The sequence below is a fragment of the Miscanthus floridulus genome, chromosome 8, assembly GCF_019320115.1.
Source record: "Miscanthus floridulus cultivar M001 chromosome 8, ASM1932011v1, whole genome shotgun sequence".
NCBI classification, from domain to species: Eukaryota; Viridiplantae; Streptophyta; class Magnoliopsida; order Poales; family Poaceae; genus Miscanthus; species Miscanthus floridulus.
Window position 1 is genome coordinate 181,416,080 of NC_089587.1, and position 26,596 is coordinate 181,442,675.

The 26,596-nt window shown below is 47.5% G+C and overlaps 3 protein-coding genes across 3 annotated transcripts; all 3 read left to right on the forward strand.

Moving 5' to 3' along the window:
- The first annotated feature begins 2,833 nt into the window (after nt 1-2,833).
- LOC136474192 (uncharacterized) lies at nt 2,834-4,085 on the forward strand. The gene is made up of 3 exons (XM_066471791.1): nt 2,834-3,094; nt 3,213-3,403; nt 3,537-4,085. Exons 1-3 carry the CDS (start codon nt 2,999-3,001, stop codon nt 3,922-3,924), a joined length of 675 nt encoding a protein of 224 aa, XP_066327888.1. The 5' UTR covers nt 2,834-2,998; the 3' UTR covers nt 3,925-4,085.
- Nucleotides 4,086-7,367: 3,282 nt separating this feature from the next.
- LOC136474193 (uncharacterized) lies at nt 7,368-8,569 on the forward strand. Its single transcript, XM_066471792.1, has 2 exons — nt 7,368-8,154; nt 8,271-8,569. The coding sequence occupies exons 1-2, from the start codon at nt 7,661-7,663 to the stop codon at nt 8,293-8,295; spliced, it is 519 nt and encodes a 172-aa protein (XP_066327889.1). The 5' UTR covers nt 7,368-7,660; the 3' UTR covers nt 8,296-8,569.
- A 13,360-nt stretch (nt 8,570-21,929) lies between these two features.
- Nucleotides 21,930-23,970, forward strand: LOC136474194 (uncharacterized). Its single transcript, XM_066471793.1, has 2 exons — nt 21,930-23,531; nt 23,795-23,970. The coding sequence occupies exons 1-2, from the start codon at nt 22,004-22,006 to the stop codon at nt 23,830-23,832; spliced, it is 1,566 nt and encodes a 521-aa protein (XP_066327890.1). The 5' UTR covers nt 21,930-22,003; the 3' UTR covers nt 23,833-23,970.
- Nucleotides 23,971-26,596: the final 2,626 nt, after the last annotated feature.

Consider the following 26,596-nt stretch of genomic DNA (forward strand, 5'->3'; position numbering starts at 1 on the left):
GCTTGCATCGGGCGCAAGCGAGGGAGCTCCGTATGGACGGACGCTGCCTCCGGAGTGGGATGGACGTTGGGCGGAGGGGGTTGTATACGTCGCGGTTTGGGAGCAGGGGTGCATGCGCATGGTGACGTGGGCGCGGTGGGCGGGCGCTCTCCTATTGCGCTAGTGCAGCCTACGTGAGGGGGCGCGGAGGTTGCGTCGAACGAAAGCCGCGTCCGTCCGTAGGCCTAGGGCCATACGTCCGGGCGTTAGGCTTGCCGGCACAACAACGTACCTGTCCTGAGTCAACTAGAAGATTGATCTCATCTTGTTACAATGGATAAATATACGCCTAGTAACTTGTCTAACGAATGAGATTATCTCAAGCCAGTCCTTAATCAAGTTGTTGCTACTTTGCATTGCTACATGACACGATAACAACCTGTTCATCTCACCAAGTCCCTCAATCACAACCGTGCAATGTAGGCATTGGCGGCACTAGCTGCCCTCTTCACCTTAGGCCTTCCACAGTGTGCGGCTAGAGTGGTGCCTAAAACAGAGAGAGAAAGATAAAAGCACCACTCAGCACACTGCAACTACCGATGCCAGCACGAGAAAAGAGGGGAGCGGTGAATGTAGTTGCACTGGTGCTATCTCCGTTTTTTAATGGAAGAAAGAGAGAGAGACTGCACTACGGGAAGAAAGATAAGGAACCAACACTAGCTTTGGTTTTTTTAAGGCGTCACTCCACACTGTAGAGGACATTGATAGAAGATAAAGAACACGCTACTTTTTCTGGCATCACTTTTACACGCTGCAGCCCCAAACTCAACCAAGCATTACTGTGAGCTGGCATACATGAACAGTATCGTGCACCGCTCACACTGTAGAGGGCCTTACCGGTTGCAGATCCGCGCTGCCTCTACCCGCACACGTCGGCTTGCACCGCCCTGCCACCATGGCGGATTCCATCCACCAGCATCGGGCAAACGAGGCAACATGCCACCACTCCTTGCCTCGGATCCTGTTGTGTCATCACTCCATAAACGGCTCAAGATAGGGAAGAGGAAGCTCGAGGCCGGCTGGGTCCGAAATGACTAGTACTACTGTACTAGTTTTTTTTTAGCAAAAAATGACTAGTACTAGTGCTAGAACCAACGAGTCCGGATCTCATGCGGCCCCGTTCCCTCGAGAGGCCTGTTCCATTTGTGGGCTTGTATACATTTACACAGGCCGAGGCCCGAGGTCGGTTAGCCTAGTTTGGCCCACTGCTGAATTAGACGTAACTCCATATAGCTGTTGTGTTTGTTAGGCCCAATTCGATGGAGCTCTACCATGTTGCAGCTCATGTAGCTACACTATAAGCACCTGATTAGTCCCAAGCCAATTTTTGTCATGCCAATTTTAGGGCAAGCCAAAATGTATTCACACCAATATTAGGGCAACCAATATTTTGGTAAGTCAACCAATATTGGCACTTGGTTTGCTACAAGAGAGAAAGATCTTGTTTTGCCAACTTTTTGGAAGGTATTGCCAAAATTTTGGCACCAAACCAATTGACTGCCAAATTTCTTAAACTTGCCCATATTTTGGCTTGGCAAAAATTGGCTTGCAACCAATCATGCCCTAAAACCACTCAAAATAAAGCTACACTATAAAAAAAATGTAGCTACACAATAGCAAATAATTTTTAACTCTTCTCCTCATAAAAAAATTATCTCTAACATCAAAAATCAAAATAAACTAGAAGCTACTAGCAACAACTACTACTTTTGGTTTTATTGGCTATGTCTCCTCCACGCACTTAAGTAGCAAGCTACGCCAAACCTTTATTCTCTCTCTTATTATTATTATTATTACTTTTCTAACATCATTACAAATAGATTCAAAGGCCCTCAATGTCACTGATCACAGCGAACGATGAGATTTTCCACTAGGTTTTCACACGATCAGCACAATCATAGCCAAAGACAAAAAATAAAAAAGTTACTGGGTCCATAGAACAAAGCACAGCTATTTGCTCCAAAGAGAGGCCAAATGTTCCCAAAATAACAGAGAGGCGGGACAGAATTTAGTTACGATGGAATAATAAGCAAAAATTCCATCTGCAATGCCTTAAAAAGAATTTATTAATGATGGCATAAATAAGCATTATGGTCTCTGCGTCAGCGATGCATATGGACGCTTATTGCAACGAAGTTTTAAACATATTGTAGTTCAACAATGCTAGCAAACAACACACCTCAGCGTTACACAAATGAAAAATTTTACTATTTACGTGAGGAATGCATGCATCTTAAGAAATTCCTGAGTTCCAAATAGATTGTAAAAAAAAAACTGAATTGCATCTGTGAAATTCGTAGCTCTGAACCAATCGCAGAAAATGCAAGGGTGGCAAAGGGTAGAAATAACTTGCATTGTGTTCATGTTACCACCTAGCAGCATCAACTTCTTTCAGCCTAGAAAGAACGATGTGCAATACGAGTACGATTAGAGAGACAGAGATGTTCTGCCCGCGTAGACCTTGTCTGGTTTTAAAATTTAAAGGATTAGGTCTCTAGCTTGTGGCCAAGGCATGTGGTTATTAAAAAACGAAAACGCCCCCTGTTTTGTCAGTTGTTTCGAGAAAAAAAAAGGAAATCTCGTGAAACTGACAGTGACAGATCGTGTCCAGTCGCAGCCCAGCTCGATCGCTCAAGAATCTTGGCCGCCCTTAGTCAAACTGATAGGAACCGGGAAATATCAAAGAAATTTCCGGACCATTGACGTTGACCAACGCCTATTCTCGCTCTCGCATGGTTAGCTTAGCTGCATATATTGTACGGATCCTTTATGTTTTGCCGTGTTGTGTTGGCCACACGGCTAATCTATCTTGTCAGATTTAATTCTCCATTTGACTTGCTAATCCGGCTCACATAGTGGTCGAGTAGCAACTGATTAGCTGAACAGATATTTGGCGGCCTCCGGTTGTCTTTAATTCTCCATTAGTTGTTGGAGAGGCAGAGCGGTGTGACATCGCAGGATGCAGAAACGCGTGGTGTTGGTGAGCGCTGCGGTGGCCGTGCTCGGCCTCGCCGCGGCCGCCTTGGGGTTCGTCGCCGAGAGCACCAAGTCCAAGGCAAGCTACGCACTCCATCTCCATCCGCCTCATCCCTGCTCTTCGAATTTGAGTTGTGCAGCGGGCTCACAGTTCGTACCCGGTTCGACTTCGATCCATCGATCGATCGGCCGCGCAGGTTTTCGTAGGCTTCGACGGGCAGCGCTGCGTGTACCGGCGCACGCCGGCGCTCGGCTGCGGCGTCGCCGCGGCGCTGCTCGCGCTGACGGGGCTCGCCATCGCCACCGCGGCCAGCGGATGTCTCCGACGCGACGCGCCCGCGACCGGCCGCAGGCGCGCCGTCGCCGTCAAGCTGTCCACCATCGCCTGGTACGTACGCGCCTAGATCCAGCCACCGCATGCCGTGAACTCGCCGTTCTGCGCGCCGCCGCCGCCGCTCAATCGCGTGTTGCTAGACGTCTTGGTTGTGATTGGTCGTCATATATCCATGCCTCCTCGTCAGGGTGGTGGTGGCGGTGGCGGCGGTGATGTTCCTGTACGGCGCGGCGATGAACCGTGGCGGGACGCGGGACCTCTCGACGAGCAGGCGGGACCGGCGCTACGGCCGCCGCTACTACTACGGCTGCACCGTGCTCAAGAGCGGCGTCTTCGCGACGGCGTCCGTCTTGTCCGCCGTCGCCACCGGGTGCGCCATCGCGGCCTACGTCTACTTCCAGCGGACGGACGAGCCGGCTCCGGGCCAGTTCGTCGCGCCGGGCGTCGCGATGGGACAGCCGCAGTGGGCGCAGCCGTATCCTCCGCCGCCCTACCCGCCGCCTATGGCTTACCCTGCTCCTCCCCAGTACGGGCTCGGCGGCTACGGCCCCAAGCAACCTGCGGGCACAGCTTGAGCTGGATGCATCGTCAGTTCCGTTCCGTGGAGTTGCGCGGTGTCACCACCATTAGCGGCTGGTCATGGTTTCCACCTTTTGTGCTTTTCTTTTGTCCATGTACTAAGCATATCTTGCGCCTTGCTACGGAACTTTTCTTAAAAATAAAATCGTTTCATCTATGAGTTAGACCTACAAATTTTTTCATTGAGTCTTATCAAAATCAAAATTGAGCATGGCAATGAAAGAAATCAATAAGAAACTAATAAATAGATTCAATTATTAGAATGCCAGTCTGATTCAAGAAAAGGCGACTTTGAAAAAAAAATCATCTGGTAAAAGCCTACCAAAAGCATCTCCAAGAGTTTCCAACAATTTACATTGGTAATTCTATACTATTTCTAAATTATACTTACATCGGTAATTCTATACCATTTCTAAATTATACTAACCACTTCTATATATTATTTATCTCTAGTACATTTGCATCAAGAACCCTTTTATACTCTTTATTTTTTCCCACGCCCGTCCACCTTTAGATTGGTTGGTGGATAAGCACGTGGTTGACACGCGGATATATCCGTGCCATCAATCTATTTTTTCCAAGCGTGGAAAGATTGAGGTGGTATTGGGAACCGTTGGAGATGGGTTTTTTCATTGTTGCCAAAAAAATCCTATATTGTGAGGTTTTATTAGAAACTCTTGGAGATGCTCTAAGTTGGTATTGTAAGAGTGTGTTTGGTTTGAGAGTGGAGAAAACTATTCCATGGCAGCGACATCATCTTTGCCTTGATGTCGCCGTTCGGAAAACCAAGTCTTTGTGTCGTCATGCCGAGGAAGTTGCTGACACCGATGTCACCCTCATTTTCAATAGAGCCACCATGGAGAAAACGTATCCACCATGTCCCCTCGCCGTCGCCAGGGGAGGGGAGGAGGAGGAGAAGATAAATCCCAGTACCAAAAAACTTGCCATTGAAAGACCATAACCCTAAAGAACATGATCTACTAGAAAATTTATTAAAATAATGGATCCCCACTCCCTCTAGCTCCGATGAGACGCTGGAGGGGAAAGAGAGGAGGACCAGCGGTGGTGGAGGCGGGGGCGGGGCGGCTATCGCTTGGGCTTCAACGAAACTGACTCGAGTTGGCGTCACTTGGGCGGCCTGTTGCAGCTCATGTAGCTACACTATAGCAACGATTTCTTTTTATATCTAATCTCGAGGTGAAGTAGAAGCTAGCAAAAACTACTACGTTCTAAATTATAAGATGTTTTTGTCCTTTTCAGATATATGACTTTTGCTATATATTTAGATATGTATTATGTCTAGACACATAATAAAAACAATGCATCTATAAAAGACAAAACGCCTTCTCATTCGGAACTGAGAGTACTATTTTTTTTCTTACCGGCTACGACTCCTCGACGCACTGTAGTAGCAACTAGCAAGTGACGCCAAAGATACCATTCTTCTTCTTCTTTAGTAGTTGTAGTAGTAGTACTTTTCAACCTATTACAAACAGAGATATAAGGCCCTCACTGATCACAACGGACCATGAGCTTTTCCACTAGGTTTCACACGATCAGCATAGTCACTTAATCATAGAAAAAACGAAATAGACAAAAAAAAAATACTGGATCCATACAACAAAGCACAGCTATTTTCTCCAAAAAGAGGCCAAATGTTCCCAAAGTGGCAGAAGCTGGTAAGAAAGAATTCAGTAGCGATGGAATGAGCAAGCAATCCATCGGCAATGGCTTAAAAAGAATTTATTAACGATGGAATAAATAAGTTTTAAAAATATTGTATAGCAAACAACACACCTCACCATTACACCAATGAGAAAATTATGTTAGGAATGCATGCATCTTAAGAAATTCCTGAGATCTAAACAGATTGCAAAAATTTATGAAATGCATCTGTGAAATTCGTAGCTCTGAACCAATCGCAGAAAACAGCAAGGGTGGCAAAGGAAAGATATAACTTGCATTGTGTTCATGTTACCGCCTAGCAGCGTCAATTCTTTCAGGCTAGATGGAACGATGTGCAAGCTGTACGATGTAACACCCCAGGTGTTACGTAAGGCCTTTACCACTACTCATGCATTGTTAACTTGCTAATAATAAATCAGAGCAAGATTAGTGTAGAAAAGAATTTGAAAATAAGTTAAAACAGGGACAAATTATTAAATAGAATAATGTAGCATGTGAACCTAACTAAGCATGGGCTAAGTTAATTTTAACTAAAGATAAAAAATGCAACACATGCCATGATAACAATAAAGAGGTCAAACCCTTTTAAACTTGATTTTTTAGTAAAAAGGTAATTAAATAATGTTTAATGATCAAAGTGGAATGAGCCTTTAGCAACGATTGTAGCCCTATATGCCTGCTCGTGTCCTTGTGTGTTGGTTGTGTTAGATTAATTTGGGTCAGGCCCATTATTTATTCTAATTAATCAAATAAACTTCAAAGGTCCACAATTATTGTTAAGTGGAAAAGTGATTAGTACCATATGGGAAATTCACTAAAAAGGTTATCAACTTAAATAGTGAGTCTTAGGACTCTCACATAGATAAGTTGAGAGGGAGAACCGGGAGGCCACACGCGCGCGCCGCCCGCCCGCCCGCGCGCGCGCGCGACGCGCCGTGGCCGTGGCCGTGGGCCAACGCCCAACCACCCTGTCCAGGTTCATTCCCCCGACAGGGCCTAACGGACAGATGGGGAATTGCGCGGCTATAATGAGGGGAGGGCGCCCCTGTTCCAGGTGTGCGAGACCCGACTCTTCCTCTTCCTCCTCTCCGCAACATCTGAGCGCTGAGCTGTTCGTCTGCATCTCCGACCGGAGTTCCCTGCGCGCACAGGGAGCTTCGGTAGCAGGCCTCCGGAACTTCCCCCGTCAAGCGTACCTGCACGGGTAGGCGGGGAATCAAGTTTTTGGGGAGCGCCGGCTTCCCGGTGCGACTGCTGCCCCGTCTGCAGTTTCCTATTCGGGGGCTTCTGCTTCCTGACGGGAGAGTCTCGTTCTACTGCTCCGACGCCCACTGCTCCGACACCGCACCTGCAGGAGTCTCCCGGCGCGACCTCCTCTGCAACATGGTGGACACGAGGAGGACTGGTAGCCGCACCAACACCAACGACGGAGAAGATGGTGGCTCACTGTCCGCGGGTACCGGCAGTCCCACCCTAGGGTATAAATCTAATCCCACTGTGCGCTATTGTTCATATGCTATTCTGTTAGTGGTTTTAGCGCACTTGGTTGCTACACTGTTAAATACTATCTACAGTAGTGGTGCTGTTACAGTATGGTTAGTGGTACTGTTACTATTGTTTAAGTCGTATTTATGGATTAATATAAGTCGTAAATTGACCAAATGTTCAACAATCCAAAAACTTGATAGGTCATTTTTGGCTGCTAGTTTTGCTGCGTCACTAAAACCACCACCATTGAAAGATGATAGATCCAACTATAAAGTGTGGCGTGTCCGCTCCAAGCTGTGGTTCACTAGTATGCGTTGTGAGCACGTGATCAAGGGAAAGCGCATTGAACCTCCTTTCTCTCACGAGGAGGAGATTAAGTTCAATGAGGCAGATAACTTGTTCAAGGGGGGTCTCATCAGCATATTAGCTGAAACCATGGTGCAAGTGTACATGGATATGGACACTGGCAAGGACATGTGGGATGCACTTGAGGCCAAGTTCGGTGTTGCCGATGCTAGCACTGAATTGTACATCATGGAGAAGTTCTATGACTAAAAGATGGTCGATGACCGATCTGTAGTAGAGCAGGCTCATGAGATACAGATGCTGGCAAAGGAACTCCAGAATAATGAGTGTGAGTTGCCTGACAAGTTTGTGGCCGGCGGTATCATCGCTAAGCTGCCACCTACTTGGTCGAGCTTTGCCACTACTCTAAAGCACAGGAGGCAAGTGTTCAGTGTGACTGATCTCATTGCTACTCTTAGTGTGGAGGAGAATGCTAGGGCAAAGGACACTCATGGCAAGAAAGCGCATGAGGAAAGTTCTAGCGCCAATCTGGTGCAAAAGAAGAACTTTCATGCCGCACAGAGGAAGAAGAAAAACAGGCCTGTAGTCAAGCCTAAAGCTGCAACTTTTAAGAAGGGCAAGGAAAAAGAAAAGGGCCTTTGCTTTGTCTGCGGTGCATCTGACCATTGGGCAAAAGAGTGCCCTGACCGCAAGGACAAGCAGAAGAAGTCCGCAAACATGGTTGTTAGCGAATCTAGAGGATCTGGGTATGGTAATCATCTACCTACAGTTTTTTTCAGTTTGTCTCTCGCCTGAGTGGTGGGTTGACACGGGTGCTAACATTCATGTTTGTTCTGATGTTTCTTTGTTTTCTTCTTATTAGGAACAAAGAGGTTGCTCCTTGCTGATGGGAAACGGTACGCATGCTGCTGTACTTGGTGTTGGTACGATCAATCTGAAGTTTACTTCAGGAAAGATCGTGCAGCTAAAGAACGTGCAGCATGTCCCCTCCATCAAGAAGAATCTCGTTAGTGGATCTCTATTATGTAGAGATGGCTTTAGACTTGTATTTGAGTCCAATAAATGTGTTGTATCCAAGTATGGAACCTTTGTTGGAAAAGGCTATGAAAGCGGAGGCTTGTTCCGCTTCTCTTTGATGGATTCTTGTGATAAAATTGTGAACCATGTGAGAAATGATAATGAGTCTAATGTTTGGCATTCCCGACTCTGTCACATCAATGATGGTTGTATGACGCGCTTAGCTAGTTTAAAATTAATCCCTAAAATCGATCTGGTCAAAGGGTCTAAGTGCCATGCTTGTGTTCAAGCGAAGCAACCTCGCAAGCCTCACAAGGTTGTGAAAGAGGCGAGAAATTTGGCACCGCTAGATCTCATTCATTCTGATCTGTGCGAGATGAATGGTGTATTGACCAAAGGAGGAAAGAAATATTTCATGACTCTTATTGATGATAGCACTAGATTTTGCTATGTGTACTTGCTAAAAACAAAGGATGAAGCAATGCATTATTTTAAAATCTATAAAGCTGAAGTAGAGAACCAATTGGAAAGAAAAATCAAACGGTTGAGGTCTGACCGTGGGGGAGAATACTTTTCACATGAGTTTGATTCATTCTGCGAGGAACATGGAATTATTCATGAGAGGACGCCTCCATACTCCCCCCAATCCAATGGGATTGCCGAACGAAAGAATCGCACTCTAACTAATTTGGTTAACGCCATGTTAGACACTGCGGGACTTTCCAACGAATGGTGGGGTGAGGCTATATTGACGGCATGTCATGTCCTGAATAGAGTTCCTACAAAGAATAAAGAAGTAACACCATTCGAGGAATGGGAAAAGAAAATGTTGACTCTCTCATACCTACGCACTTGGGGATGCTTGGCCAAGGTGAATGTGCCAATCGTCAAAAAGCGCAAACTTGGATCAAAAACTATAGATTGTGTGTTCCTCGGTTACGCTTTACACAGCGTCGGCTATAGATTCCTAGTTGTAAGCTCTGGAGTACCTGACATGCGTGTTGGTGCAGTGATTGAGTCCAGAGATGCTACATTCTTTGAGAATGAATTTCCTATGAGAGGAAATGAACCTAGCACATCTAGTCAAAAACCTGTTGATTCCCCCGTGGCGTCAACAGAACATCTTGAACAAACATGTGTTGAGAATCCAGAGGAGGATAATAGTGGAGCTACTCGAAAGAGTAAGAGACAGAGGACTGTAAAGTCTTTTGGTGATGATTTCACTATATACCTCGTGGATGACACTCCAAGCACCATTGCTGAGGCATTTTCCTCTCCCGACGCTGACTACTAGAAGGAAGCAGTGCGAAGTGAGATGGATTCAATTATGACCAATGGAACTTGGGAGATTGTTGATCGTCCTTATGGGTGCAAGCCTGTAGGATGTAAATGGGTGTTCAAGAAAAAGCTTAGGCCTGATGGTACGATTGAAAAGTACAAGGCAAGGCTTGTGGCTAAGGGTTATACCCAGAAAGAAGGCGAGGACTTCTTTGATACTTATTCACCAGTGGCCCGATTGACCACAATCCGAGTACTACTTGCCCTGGCTGCGTCTCATGGTCTTTTCATTCATCAGATGGATGTTAAGACGGCTTTCCTAAATGGGGAGCTAGATGAGGAGATCTACATGGATCAGCCTGATGGCTTCGTAGTAGAAGGTCAAGAAGGAAAGGTGTGTAAATTATTGAAGTCTTTGTATGGCCTAAAACAAGCACCTAAGCAATGGCATGAAAAGTTTGATAAAACTATGACATCTGCTGGTTTTGTTGCGAATGAAGTCGACAAATGTGTGTACTACCGCTATGGTGGGGGAGAAGGAGTAATCCTATGCTTGTATGTGGATGACATACTAATCTTTGGGACAAGCCTCAATGTGATTGAGGAAGTCAAGGACTTTCTGTCAAAGAGCTTTGACATGAAGGATTTGGGAGTGGCTGATGTGATACTAAACATCAAACTTCTAAGGGGAGAAAATGGTGGGGTAACACTTGTACAAACTCACTATGTGGAAAAGGTACTGAGTCGCTTTGGTTATAGTGACTGCAAGCCCGTGTCCACTCCCTATGATCCAAGCGTGATCCTGAGAAAGAACCGAAGAATAATGAGGGATTAGTTGAGATACTCCCAAATCATCGGCTCGCTAATGTACTTGGCTAGTGCAACGAGGCCTGACATCTTATTTGCTGTGAGCAAATTAAGCCGGTTTGTTTCAAATCCGGGAGATGATCACTGGCGTGCTCTTGAAAGAATATTGCGCTATCTAAAGGGAACGTCGAGCTTTGGCATTCACTATACGGGGTACCCGAAGGTACTCGAGGGCTATTGTGATGCAAATTGGATATCTGATGCTGATGAGTTAAAAGCCACAAGTGGATATACTTTCACACTTGGAGGTGGCGCTGTTTCCTGGAAGTCTTGCAAGCAGACCATCTTAACAAGGTCAACAATGGAAGTAGAACTTGCAGCACTTGATACCGCTACTGTTGAGGCTGAATGGCTCCGTGAGCTCCTTATGGATTTGCCGGTGGTTGAAAAACCTGTACCCACAATTTCTATGAACTGTGATAACCAAACAGTAATTATCAAGATAAACAGTTTAAAGGACAACATGAAGACCACTAGGCATGTAAAGCGGCGGTTAAAATCTGTCAGAAAATTGAGAAACTCCGGAGTAATAGCATTGGACTATGTCCATACGTTTAAAAATCTGACAGATCAATTTACTAAGGGACTATCGCGTAATGTGATAGATAGTGCATCGAGTGAGATGGGACTGAGACCCACATGAAGTTCTATCGTGGTGGCAACCTGTCCTATGTGATCGGAGATCCCGTGAATTAGGATGGTGAAACAAGCTATGGGTAGACTGAGGGAAGAGACCCTTTTTAATAAAGGTCAATCTCTTGAGTAATGCACTTCTCTTCCTATCTGTATGGCAGGATGATAAATACCTCAATGTGATCCGAGTGGCTTAATGAGAAGCAAAGATGTCGGCCTACAGGGCATCTTAAAGGAACACACCTATGTGAGTTCGATTGCTAGTCGCAATCTATGAGATTTGGGTGATCTCTAGATACTCATGAATAGGCCAAAAGTATGACTTATATGCTCCAACCAGAGGGGATGCTACAGGCAGCCTAGTATCAGTAAAGGAATCGAGTGAGCCTCACTTTGCACAAAACTGTCAATTCAAGGCATAGTCCATTGGTCAGTTGTAAATGAGTGTAAACTTCTTTTCTAGATGGATGTTCAACTTAACAGTCTCCATCGAAACACTGGTATATCAAACAAGCTCAGATCTGAAGACTTTAACTGTGGACTTCTGAAGTTTGGTGGGGATTGTTAGATTAATTTGGGCCAGGCCCATTATTTATTCTAATTAATCAAATAAACTTCAAAGGCCCACAATTATTGTTAAGTGGAAAAGTGATTAGTACCATATGGAAAATTCACTAAAAATGTTATCAACTTAAATAGTGAGTCTTAGGACTCTCACATAGACAAGTTGAGAGGGAGAACCGGGAGGCCACACGCGCGCGCCGCCGCCGCCGAGCCGAGCCGCCCGCGCGCGCGCGCGACGCGACGGGCCGAGGCCGTGGGCCTGGCTTGTTTTGGCCTGGTTTTGTCGCTTGCCCCAACCAAAACCCTAGCCGCCGCAGCTAACTCCCAACGCACAACCACCCTGTCTAGGTTCATTCCTCCGACAGGGCCTAACGGACAGATGGGGAATTGCGCGGTTATAATGAGGGGAGGGCGCCCCTGTTCCAGGTGTGCGAGACCCGACTCTTCCTCTTCCTCCTCTCCGCAACATCTGAGCGCTGAGCTGTTCGTCTGCATCTCCGACCGGAGTTCCCTGCGCGCACAGGGAGCTTCGGTAGCAGGCCTCCGAAACTTTCCCCGTCAAGCGTACCTGCATGGGTAGGCGGGGAATCAAGTTTTTGGGGAGCGCCGGCTTCCCGGTGCGACTGCTGCCCCGTCTGCAGTTTCCTATTCGGGGGTTTCTGCTTCCTGACGGGAGAGTCTTGTTCTACTGCTCCGACGCCGCACCTACAGGAGCTTCCCGTGCTACTGCTGCGACACCGCACCTGCAGGAGCTTCCCGTGCCACTGCTCCGACACCGCACCTGCAGGAGTCTCCCGGCACGACCTCCTCTGCAACATGGTGGACACGAGGAGGACTGGTGGCCGCACCAACACCAACGACGGAGAAGATGGTGGCTCACTGTCCGCGGGTACCGGCAGTCCCACCCTAGGGTATAAATCTAATCTCACTGTGCGCTATTGTTCATATGCTATTCTGTTAGCGGTTTTAGCGCACTTGGTTGCTGCACTGTTAAATACTATCTGCAGTAGTGGTGCTGTTACAGTATGGTTAGTTGTACTGTTACTATTGTTTAAGTCGTATTTATGGATTAATATAAGTTATAAATTGACTAAATATTCAACAGGTTGGACCTTGTTGCCACTCTGTAAAACGTAAACACAGGTTTGGAAAACAGCCCCTGCGCTCGGTTTCCGGCCGTTCGGGCCGCGGTCACCGCGCCCGAGTCGTCGCCGGCTGCCCCCGCGCCATTGCTGAGCGCCCTGCTCGCTCTGCTGCCGCGTCCGTCTCCTCGCTGTGCTTAGCGCGCCCGAGAGCATCATCACTCGGCCGCTGAGGTCGTGTGCGCTCGGTGCCTGTGCAGCGGCCAGCGGCCATGCTGTGTCGCTGCCGCTGGCGCTACTGCCTTGCCTTCCGTCGAGTCACGCGTCCAGCCGAGCTGAGCAGCTGCGCACGTGAGCCGCGCCGCAAACGAAGATGCCCTCGCTGACCGCGCCACTAGCCCTTCTGCCCTGCTGCTGCGCCGTGCTGGGAAAAAAATTGTGTGAGGACCACCTTTATGAGGACACGTTGTGCGGATTGTTTGGCTGATACGTGACATACCGTATCATTCTAACTGGACGGATGGTAAATCAGATGCTCCATGATCCACACGTCAGCTGCACATCCACTGTCTTTTGGTGAGGACCGTCCCTACCGAATTTTTTTTCCCGTGCTGCCACGCCCCGTCGACTGCATGCAGCGTGAGAGAGGGAGAGAGAGAGGACAGTGGTGCAGTGCATGCATGCTGCAGCATGCGAGACAGTCTGAGGCCATGTTTAGTTTTCACCGGACTTCGAATTTGGCACTATATAAAAAGAAGATTCTCGTCACATCAAATTTACAGTACATGTATAGAGTACTAAATGCAGACGAAATTAAAAACTAATTGCACAGTTTGGTTGTACTTTACGAGTCGAATCTTTTGAGCCTAATTAGTCAATGTTTGGACAATAACTCACAAATACAAACGAAACACTACAGTAACGTATTAATTATTTGGCCACTCCTAAATCCAGGAACTAAACGTGCTCTGAGAGAAAGAGAGAGAGAATGCCGGTGTTTCATTAGTCCGTCTTGTCCGCCGTCGCCACCGGGTACGCCATAACGGCCTACGTCAACTTCCAGCGGACGGACGAGCCGGCGCCGGGCCAGTTCGTCGAGCTGGGCGTCGCGATGGGACAGCCGCAGTGGGCGCAGCCGTATCCTCCGCCGCCCTACCCGCCGCCGCCTATGGCTAACCCTGCTCCTCCCCAGTACGGGCACGGCGGCTACGGCCCCAGGCAACCTGCGGGCACAGCTCGAGCTTGATGCATCGTCAGTTCCGTAGACTTGTGCGGTGTCACCATTAGCCAATGGCGGAGCCACCCTAGCGGCGGGGTGGGGCGGCCGCCCCAGCTACTGGCGAGCTCGTCCATGACCCCCGGACCCCTTCTTCCTTAACACCGGTGGCGAGCACGAGCAGGATGCAGTGACCTGCGCCGCTCGAGCGTGGAAGAAGAAAGCAGAGGTGAGAGGATAAACGAGCACAGAATGGGCCTTTTATTTACTTTGTTCAGCCCAACAGATGTGAGACCGTGAGAGGCCCTTGAAAGCCCACCATCTCACACAAGCACACTCCTTCCCTAACCGTTGGATTCGTTCCCAAATTCCAAATCCCCCAATTGTGACCTGCAGCTGCAGCCAAGCTCGCGAGGAGCTGGTCGCTGCCCAAATGCCCGCCGGCCACTGCGGCTCCACCTCCGCGCCGACTGCCGAGTGCGGACCATCGCGCGGTCGCCAGATCGCCTGCCGCCTCCCGCCGCTCCACATTGGCCGTCGGTGTTGCCAGCTCGCCCCCCGACCGCCCTCTGCGGCCCCCGCCCGCCTCCCACTGGCCGGCCAAGACTCTAGGAGGCAGGAGCTGCTCAACTGCTACTGCTTTGGCAGCTCTGTTGCGAGCCTGCGATGGAGGGAGGAGAGGAGCAGCTTCACTAGGAAGCGCTGCTTTTGGGTAAGCGTGATTAATGATTGTGTGGCACTTTCCCTAAGCATTGTTCTGTTTGGTGCTTTTGATTAGGATGTAGCTTGTGTATAGAGTTCGCCCCAGCTAAAAAAAAATTCTGGCTCCGTCATTGCCATTAGCCGCTCATGGTTTCTGGTGTGTTTTTCTTTCGTCTACATGTGGTAGTTCATCTATTGTGGTAGTCGTTAATGAGCAAAACATATATATTTTGTTTTCAAACAAACAGTTGTAGCCATAAGTTCCACGGTTGACATATTGCACTTTCTCGGTTTAAGTAGATTTATTATACCCGTATTTTTCAACCAGGGTATAACGTTTAGGCAAGGCAACACAGTAAAGCATGGCAATACATATGACAAAAAAAATACTGGAAATACATTTAGCACAATCGTCCATGACATCATACATTACAACCTTCGTGGTCTTAATATTGTCAGGAAAATATGGAGAAAGGGGGATGATTTCATAATTTTTAGTAGAAAAATGGTTTTGCTTTGCTGGTTTGCCAAAATACACAACGGGCTACAAAATTACGTTCCTCTCATCGAGATGATAAAAAAATACATATAGAACGTTCAATTAGGAGTCTGAAACGAGAAACATGACTTTGGGAAAACCCGATAAAAACCAGCTTATGAAGTTGTGAATAGATTGAACGGCATGGTTGTTTCCTTCTTCTCTTCTGTGATGGAAAACGGCTTGTAGGCTTCTTTCCTGGCAAAATATTAAGTGCAAACCATTTTCGATGCAACCATGAAAATATTATTCAAAAATATAATAAGAAGTTATCGAAAAAAAACTTTTGCACATCCACAGTGCATCTAATGATGAACACTACCACAAAATCTAAAATTCAAACTGAAAGGGTGTATTTGGTTGTAGAGCAAGGTAGAATGGAACGGTCTCCATTCCTGGTCCTGGGAGCGGGTGATTCCATTCTAGCGTTTGGTCGGTAGGACGATATAGTGGCTCTGCTTTTGTGTTTGCTTAGAGAGGTAGGACAAAACCATGTAGCAGACAGTGGCGGAACCAAGATTTATACTCAGGGGGGGCCGGCCGTCAGGAATTATACTTAGGGGGGCCGGCTCGGTCTTTTTTATTGCGATAATTTTATTATCTAGTTGTGTTTTGTATGATTATATTATCTAGAAGATATTAATAGGTATATATGACAAGAATTTTATATAATCTCCCTCTTAATATAAATAAAAAATATTAAGTCATACTACTAATTTTTGTTGTTGTGAAACATTGGGGGGGGGGGGGGGGCATGGCCCCTGCCAGCCCCCCCTTGGCTCCGCCAGTGGTAGCAGATTAGTTAACCCCGTCAGCTACGGGCCAACATGTCATACAAATGTGTTCCTCCCCTTCGTCTTCATTCTCCGCCCAGCTTTCTCCCGCTTGGGTCCTCGTCTTCACCCGACTTCCTCGCACCCGCATCCTTATCTCTACCCGACTTCCACATGTTTGCGTCCTCATCTCTGCCCAGCTTCCACACATCCATGTCCTTGCCTCTACTCGCGCAGGCCTAGTGGTCGGCCCTCGCACGTGCGACCATCTCCTGTAAGAGGGTGTTTGGATCCAGGGACTAATTAGTCTCTGTCACATCGGAGGTTCAGATGCTAATTAGGAGGACTAAAATGAACTAATTATAAAACCAATTGCATAGATGAAGACTAATTTGCGAGACGAATCTCTTAAACCTAATTAATCTATCATTAGCGCATGTTTACTGTAGTACAACATTATCAAATTATAGACTAATTATGTTTAATAGATTCATCTCGTAAATTAGTCCACATATATGTAATTAGTTTTTATAATTAGTCTATATTTAATACTCTAAATTAGTGTCAAGCATCGTAGTGACGGACTAAAAATTAGTCTCTAGAATGGAACCAAACGGGCCAAACACTAGTGGCTGCCGCCGTTGCTCAGACTGAGTGTTCCCTCCGTCACCGTCTGCTCGCTTTGCCATTTTGAGGTCATTTGATCCTTACAATATTCTTACGTTGGTAATGATATATGTCATTGGTAAATATGTGTGGAGATATTTTTTTTAAATGATTATACAAAGTTGTTGGTATTTCCTACTCCCTTCATTTTCAATTATAAGACATTTTATTTTTTTTATATACATAGTTTTTGCTATGTACCTATATATACACTATATCTACATATAAATTCCTTCCATTGTTTTTTAATGTCACGTTAACTTTCTCCTAAATCAAATATTATGTATTATCTTTGGCCAACCATTTTAAAAAATTATTATAGCTTCACAACATATAAATTATATATTATGGAAGTATTTCTCGTAGTGAAACTAAAAACATAAATCATATGACATGAATCTATGTAATTTTAAAATCATTGGTCAAAGATACGAATGTTTGATTCAGTGCATACTCTATACTATTTGGGGAGCCGCTGAGACGAAAGCATATGTCATCTTTAAGATGGTATACATGGAGGAAAGTCGTTTGGAGAATAATAATGGAGAGAACAGTATAGAGAAACATCATGGCGAAAACTTTATTTAATACTGAAACATAAAGGGTACATATCTTTGTATGAAATGTTTCAAGGATAGAAACATCTAAGTAGGTCGATGTGCCAGGAGTTGGGGACTTCTACTTCATCCAGATCGCACAGTCTGTAAGACCCGGGTCGGGTGACCGGCTTAACGATGTATGGGCCTTCCTAGGGCGATGAAAGCTTGTGCATCCCATCAGTTTTATGTTTTCTGCGGAGAACTAGGTCGCCGACCACGAAGAACCAATCTTGGACATTACCTTCGCAGGCCTTCTAGATATTTGGCCGTCCGAACACATGTGACCAGACGCTCTTCTTCTAAGCGATCCACATCAACAAGCCGGGCTTGGTCGGAGTTCTTTTCATCGTAGTGCTCCACCCTGGGTGCTTGGAAAGCGACATCAGCAGGTAATATAGCCTCGGAGCCAAAAACCAGGAAATAAGGGGAGACGCCGGTGTTGCGACTGGGTTGGGTCCTTAGTCCCAAGACCACAGCCGGTAGGTAATATAACATAATAAAAAAATAGAGAGAGTAGTAAAAGTAATGTATCTAAAAAACCTAAAATATTTATAATTTGCAATAGAGGGAGTACTTATTTTGTTGTTCCGCTGTAATCTATAAAGATCTTTCAGCCTGTTCGCTTGCTCGTAAACGATCGTAAATTTCTAGCCGGGAACAATGTTTTTCTCTCATACCAAACCAGCCAGCAGTAAATAATCCACGATCGTTTACGGCCTCCCGAACAAGCCGTTTGTTTTTCGGTGAACATACTGTAGCTACACAGTAACACTCGGCTTCCCCCACCCATCTACTATTGCAGTGCTGCCTCTATGTGTAAAAACACATAATTTTGTTGCAATATGCACACATACATGCGCCCTGTTCGTTTAAGCTTGTTTGACTGATAAGTCATAACTGAAAGTACCGTTGGTTGATTTGGTGTGAGAGAAAAATACTGTTCATTGGCTAAAAAAATACGACTTATAAATCAAATAAGCCCAAACGAACAGGGCGATGGTTCATTGTCCTTTACGATTTCAGAACCACTGCTGAATGGTCGGTCATTTACAAAATTTTTATGCTTCTGTCGCTACATCCAAACCAAAATGAATCCATACGCACCTATCACTCTTGCAGCGGGTTGTCTGGTATAACTTATAAGCAGCTTAGGTCAAATATATAAGTAGCTTAGGTCAAAATAAGCTGAAATCAACAGCCAGACATTACGCTTTTCAGTAGTTTATTCTGGTCACACTTAATCTCACAACTCCTATTTATACTAAAAGCAGAAGCTGAAGCAGACTAGCTTATTTTGATCGTCGCTTTTAGGTGGTGTTTGGATCCATTGACTAAAATTTAGGAGGTATGTCGGGAGGATGTTTTATTGGGTGTTTGGATACTAATAAAAAAATAAATTACATAATCCGTCGGTACTCCACGAGACGGATTTTTTAAGCCTAATTAATCCATCATTAACATATGTTACTGTAGCACCACATTGTCAAATCATGAACTAATTAGGTTTAAAAGATTCGTCTCATAAATTAGTTGTAAATTATGTAATTAGTTTTATAATTAGTCTATATTTAATACTTTACGTGTCATTTGATGGCCGCGACTAAAATTGAGAAGGGCAACTTAACACCGCCTACTCTGCTTGTGCAGCTTATGTGCGAAGCGCGGGGTTCTGACTGTTCTATTTTAGTGTCCCAGAATAATAATAAAAAAAAAAACGCCGCAGCGGCGACGGCAGCGACGAAACCCGGCGCTCCTGCAACCTCCGCCGCCTGCGACGCGACCCCATCGGAGCACCGCCGCCGCCGCCGCCACGACGGTAGGCAGGTTTTCTCCCGCCCCAAAGCTGTCGTGGCCCCACCGGCCCTTTCCAGCAGCGGCGTCGGCGCCCGCGATGGCCGGGACCAAATCCGGTCTAATCTCCATGGCCGGTGGCTTCTTCGGCCAAACCAGCTCCTCCGCCGTGTCTTCCTCCTCGGCTTCTTCGGCGACTACGTCCGCTCCAAACTCGGGTCCTCCCGCGCCAAGGCCAAGACGCCGCTGCACCAGCCATCTGGGCCACTCCTCCACGGCTTCTTCGGCGACCACGTCCGCTCCGCACTCGGGTCCTCCCGCGTCGAGGCCAAGATGTCGCTCAGACCCGACGCTGCACCAGCCATCTGGGCCACTCGGAGACCCACATCGACGGCGCCCACCATGTGTTCATTGAAATACCCTCAAGGTAACCTATGTTACAGGGTCTGCTTTCCTGAGGATTTTTTAGCTTATTTGAAACCTGACCATGTTGCTAAAGGATGTTACTTCACAATCACGTCATTGGACAGTGAATGCCCGAAAATTGTTATCCAATCAAGGGATCTCAGCCTGGGGTTCATCTTTCTTCATGGAGACATACACGCTGCTTTGCAGGTCCTGTTTATTTCACACCATCCCTTTTGTTCTATTTGTATTTGTATATGATTTCCCCTGTTGGATTAGGCCATGAAAGGTCAGATTCCGGAAAATTTGGATAAATGTCTCATGCCTCGCTAGCACCATGAATCTTCTTCTGAATGTGTTTCATTCTCTACCTATCATAGACCTTGACTATGCTGTTCGCTCCTCATAATTAGCAATGGCAACAAAATATTATATGGCTGCCTAAAGCAAACTGAAAAGGATATGCCTCCTTGCAACTTCTGAGTATAAAGGTAAAACAACCACACCAGTTCCTTTATTTCAGACTTGCATTAATGTTTTATAGGTTTCAGGTTAATTATTTTCCCAAAAATAAACCATCAATGCAATATTATTTCATTCCCTGCTAGATGGGCACTGCCATTAGGTGCCATAATATCGGAAAATCATACCGAACCACAACAGCTTACTGTTCTTCTATTTTTGTTTACAAAAATCCCAGCTCAGCACCTCTTGGAAATAGTTATTTTGCGGTAACCAGCTATGAATAAGTACATGGGTACTGCCAACTACCAGTGGTCTGGTAGCTTTTTCAAATCCAGAATTTGTGCTTTTGTTATAATACTTCATCCATCAGTATTATTGCAAATCAAGAGTCTAGCAGTTCTTTGGTACATGAGAGCTTTTGCATGCCTAACCATCTCATTGTCATTGTATTATTGTGCTTACGTTGATTATTTGAACCTGAAAAGCAATGAGAGGTTGATGTTTATAGGACAAAAGGACGATGGATCCAGCGACTGCATGGCAGTAAAGGTTAGCCCTTAACCTGCCGCAAAAACTTCATTCATGAACTTCTCTTGGTAACAAAGCTATCATGATTCTTTTGTGTTTTCATATTCTTTCAAATGTTTAGGTGAATGTCATTTTGCACATTTCACATATCTTTTCATGGTCATACATTTCTGTAGTGAGAACGCTTTGTAATCTATGGGATTTGTTACTTATGATGCCTGAACATATAGGTACATTTTAATGTTGTCAAGTAACACTGTTGATAAGGGTATATATCTTCAAAGTCTTAGAATTTTTACTCAACATGTTGAGTCTTAAGGATTTTTTCCCCCTTATAATGGTCCGTGTTACATGCACTGTTTCTTTTTATACCGAAGCTTGCAGACCGCTGCATAGATACAGGCTATTAATAATCAATCAAGAAAACCGATACCTTCCAACCATGTTTCCTGGGGTCAAAGGAAGTTCTCTTCGGAAACATAGAAGATAAAGACTGCAGGGTATTTAAACAGAATGGAATTCAAAGATTATATAACAATGTGAAGCTTATCAGTTAGGGGCATTTGATCCAACTCTTTCGGGATAATAAAATCGTATTATGTGTTTGAAGTCAAAGCAGGCTGTGGTTATTCATGTTTGTTCAAAGTCGTTACACTTGAGATTTCTTTGTGGGGGCTAAATCCGTTGTTATATACTGGCTGATCATCGCCACAATCGATTCTTTATGGCCATCGCTCATGCTGGTGAGCGCAAACAGCCAACTATCTAAATTTGGTTCTATTATCTCTGAACTATTAATTCCTTTCTTTCTTTGCTCTACAAATTGTAGGCACGGTTTCCTCACCTCTTTATTTGTACTGCTCTGTTTTGGAATGAGTGTTAGATATATATGATGTACGTGTGTGTGTATGTCTGGCGTGGCCTGTCACGCCAGGCTTGGACGGCTGAGTCAGCCCTGCCCTCAGAATAGGATCGGTAGCATCCCCAGGATTGCTGCCCAAGATAGCCACCTCCCCTGATTCTAGGCTTCCATAGTTAGCCAGGGAGGCGCCTATATGTACTGCCCTCTGGGCCTTTCCTATTCATCTAAGAATTCCACACAATCTAATCTAGGCCTCGTTTAGATGCTGAAAAAAATTTCAAACCGATGAATAGTACCACTTTCGTCTTATTTGAGAAATATTGTCCAATCGTGGACCAACTAGGCTCAAAAGATTCATCTCGTGATTTCCAACTAAATTGTGTAATTAGTTATTTTTTTACCTACATTTAATACTCCATGCAAGCGACTAAAAATTGATGTGATGGAGAGAGAGTGAAAAAACTTGGAATTTTGGTGGCATCTAAACAAGGCCCTACTTACATGGTATCAAGAGTCCGGGTACATCCCGATTTTTTTTCTTCCGCCTAGCGCGCCATACCCGGCGCTGCTCTCCGCGCGACGCGTCTCCGTTCCTGCGCCGCAGTCCTTATGGCTGGATCGGACGCCGGCACCGACGCCACTCACGCCACGGAGGCTGAGCGCCAGCGTGCTGCCCGCAAGACGGCGCGCGACGCTGCTCTAGCCCGCGCTGCAGCTGCCGAGGAGGAGGCCGCTGCAGCCCAGCGGGAACGAGACGAGGCCGATGCGCGCATCCGGGCCGCCCTGCAGCGTGCTGCGGCCGCGCGCAAGGAGGCGCCTCTCCCCTCCGACGAAGAAGACGCGCTCGAGGACGACGATGAATCTCCAGCACTGGATGCCCACCGCGCCCTGCTTATGCACGAGGCGCAAACACTCCTGCATCTGCATGCCCAGGCGGTCGCCGTCCAGAACATCCGCCTTCTCGTCCCCGTCGTCCTCGACTCCGCCGCCGGTAACTACGCTCGTTGGCGCGAGCAATTTCTCCTTACCGTCGGCAAATACTCGCTGCAGGATCATGTACTTCGTGAGCCCCCTGTCCTCCCCCATGCTGATTGGATTCGCATGGACTGCGTCGTCCGCTCGTGGCTCTACGGCACCATTGCCAACGAGCTCGTCGACATCGTCATGACCCGCGGCGACAAGGGCGCCTCTGCTCGCGCGACATGGGTTGCCATCGAGACCCAGTTCCTTGGAAACAAGGAGACGCGCACCATCCTCCTCAACGCTCAGTTCCGTAACTTCAAGCAAGGGGACCTGAGTGTCACGGACTACTGCAAGCGCCTGAAGACGATGGCTGATGACCTCGCTGACCTTGGTACGCCGATCGACGACAAGCTGCTCGTCCTCACCCTCGTCGGCGGCCTCAACGAGAAGTTCGCCGCCGTCGGTCGCGACATCCGTCGTAACCGGCCTCTTCGCTCCTTCCTCGAGGCACGAGACGATCTGCTTCTCGAGGAGATGACGCTGCCCTCCTCGACACCGCCCACGGCCCTCCACGGCGACACTTCCAGGGCCCAGCAGCCCCCGCGGCCACCTGTGCCCCATCCTCCCAGCAGTGGCCGCAACAACTCTGGAGGTGGCGGCAAAGGCGGGGGCGACCGGCGTTGGGAGGACCGTGGCCGTCGCGGCGGCCAAGGCCGCTGCAACAAAGGCGGTCACAAGGGTGACTCCAAGGGCACCAACAGCGACACATCCAGCGGCGCTTCCGGCCCCAAGGGAGCCGGCGACACTCCTCCTGGAGCCTGGCCGTCCTTCTGGAATCCTTGGACGGGGACCATCCACATGTACCCCGGCCCGGGACCGGCCCGCCCTGGTGTACCCCTTCGCCCTGTGGCTCCGCCGCCCAGCGGACCGCCCCTTCCCCAGGCTCACCTTGCGCAGCAGCAGGCGCAACAGCAAGCCGCCTGGCTGCATGCGCAGCAGCAGGCTGCCTGGGCCCAGGCACAGCAGCAGGCACCCTACCAGATGGCGCCACCTCCTGGCTTCTCCGGCCCCCCAACCGGGCTGCCATCCTCGTGGGATCAGCAGTCCCTCGCGTCGACGTTCAGCACCATGACACTCAACCAGCCGCAGAGCAACGACTGGTACCTCGACTCAGGTGCTACCTCCCACATGTCTTCTGATTCCAGCATCCTCACACATTCTTCTTTACCGCGGTATCCCTTTCCTTCGAATATTATTGTCGGTGACGGATCCTTGCTTCCTGTCACGGCCACTGGCTCAGCTCATCTTTCAGGCTCTTTGTCTCTTAATAATGTCTTGGTTTCACCTAAACTTATTAAGAATCTCATTTCTGTACGCCAGTTTACCTCAGATAATAACTGTTCGATTGAATTTGATCCCGCTGGTTGCTCTGTGAAGGATCTGGCATCTCGGAGGGTGATCGTCAGGTGCAATAGTTCCGGGCCCTTATACCCGTTGAGGTTTCCTGCTGCCCATGCTCTGGCCGCCACGTCTTCACCTTCGGTGTGGCATCGTCGTCTCGGTCATCCCGGTCATGAAGTCATGTCTAGAGTCGCCTCCACTGTACCTTTCAGCAATAAAGACGTCGAGTCTATCTGCCATGCTTGTCAGCTAGGACGTCATATTCGTTTGCCATTTCAGTCATCTACATCTAGAGCTACTAGCCATTTTGCTCTTATTCACTGTGATTTGTGGACTTCACCAGTTTCTAGTGTTTCTGGCTATAAATACTACTTGCTCATTCTAGATGATTGTTCTCACTATTTATGGACGTTTCCTTTACGGCTGAAATCCGACACTTTTGCGACTCTCACTAACTTCTTCTCCTTTGTGCACACACAGTTTGGGGCTACGGTCAAAGCCGTCCAGTGCGACAATGGCAAAGAGTTCGACAACTCTAGCTCGCGCACATTTTTTGGCTCTCACGGCATTCACCTTCGCATGTCCTGCCCCTATACATCCGCACAGAATGGCCGTGCCGAGCGTATGATCCGGAGCGTGAACAACATCGTTCGCTCGCTCCTCTTCCAGGCCTCCATGTCGCCCTCTTATTGGGTTGAGGCCCTGCAGACCGCCACCCATCTACTAAACCGTCTGCCTACTAAGACCCTGGGCGCCACCACCCCCCACCAGGCCCTGTTCGGCCAACCTCCATCCTACACCCACCTCCGGGTGTTTGGCTGCACCTGCTACCCAAACTTGTCCGCCACAGCCGCACACAAGCTTGCTCCACGATCCACTCTTTGCGTTTTTCTAGGCTACTCCGATCATCACAAGGGATACCGCTGCCTTGACCGCTCAACAAATCGTGTCATCATCTCTAGGCATGTGGTGTTCGATGAGACCACATTCCCCTTCTCGCAGCAGCCATCAGCGCCTTCATCTAATGAGTTTGATTTTTTGCTGGAGCCCATTGATGTGCTGCCGGTGCCTATTGGCCGGACACCACTACTGTTGCTTGCAGGTGCGCCCCCCCATGGTGGTTGATCCCGCACTGCCACATGCAGCTGGAGTCTCTTCGGTGGACGATGCTCCTGCGCTGCCATCGCCCGCACTGCCATGTGCGGCCTCCACTCCTGGCATGCCGACCTCGGCGCCACAGGGGACGCGCGCGCCAGCTTCGGCGCCTGGCGCGTCCAACCCGGCGCCCCCAGCGGCGCCCTCCAGGAGTCACCGCCCCTCTGCTTCCAGCGCAGGAGGGGCACCCGGTGCACCCACGCCTGCTTCCAGCACAAGCGCGGCCTCGGCTGGCCCCCTGAAAGTGCATCTAGCCCTTTAGTGGGTTTTGGATGATTGAATGACAACGTGATTAAAGGACTAACCCATTTGCTAAGTGTGGACAGGTAATAGGTTATCTCACAGGCACTTAATGAAAGCCAAAATGATGTGTGGTTGTATAAACAATCTAGTTCAAGCACAAGACAACAATGCAAATGGAATTCATGTGAAGGCTTATTTATTGTGGGATTTCCATGTACTATGTGAAAGCGAGCTTGTGATTATTAGTTAATGAGACATGAGGGATTGCATATGGAATGGTCTCATATTTGAAGCTTGCTAAATTAAAATGAAAAAGATAACAATACATATGAATGGATGATTCAACACAAGATGTGACTTGATGGCTTGAGATGGTGAAGATAGCAAGGAAAGGCTTCGAGGTACTAAGCAAGGGTGAAGGGCAAGCGACGGCTTGGCGGCCGAAGAACCTAGCTAGGGTGAAGAAGAAAGTACTTGCATTTAGTTGAGGTACTAATCAAGCTTAGATGGTCATATTGATGTGAAGGATCAAATCTATAATGAAGTATTTGATGGAAGTGACTTGATACATTTGGGATTATTCAAACTTGATGAATGGAATCAAGTCACATGCTCAAGATGGCTATGCTCAAGTGAAAAGATCAACATCAACATGTTAGCACCCTTACTTGATGAAGATTGGAAGGGACGGCATCAATTCAAAAGAACAACTCAAGTGGTACAAATTCATATTTCTGTTTATCTTGAGTTTAATAGGTATGCCGTACTATTAAGAGGGATGCATCATGTTGATAGATAATGTTTCATAAGTGCTCAAGCCAACCCATGTGAGTTTTGAGAATTTGAGCGACAAAAGAGCTAACTGATTTGTTGCTGGTCTGGCAATACCGGACGTGTCCGGTATTCATACCGGACGTGTCCGGTATTTGTCCAGCAGCTGTAAAATTGTTGTTCTCGGGTTGGTTAGTCGGGAGTTCCAACGTAGGTCGGGAGTTCCGACGGTCGGGAGTTCCGACGTGGCGCACTTCGACCGACTTGGAGGGTTCACTGTCCTGGTCATACCGGACACAATGCATACCGGACGTGTCCGGTATGGATGACCAGAAGCCAACGGCTAGTTTTCAAAAGCCGTGAGGGTCGGGAGTTCCGACGTAAGTCGGGAGTTCCGACGGTCGGGAGTTCCGACATATGTCGGGAGTTCCGACACCTCACTAACTTTAACTCAGTTACATGTTTTTCAAAATTACTGAGGGTCGGGGGTTCCGACTTGGGTCAGGAGTTCCGATGGTCGGAAGTCCCGGCGTTCTTCGGGAGTTCCGACGCCTCACAACTTCACTGTAACTTAGTTACCGTTGGCGCAGTGTGAGTCATACCGGACGTGTTCGGTATGCATACCGGACGTGTCCGGTATTGCAACGGCTATAAAACGGCTAGTTTTTC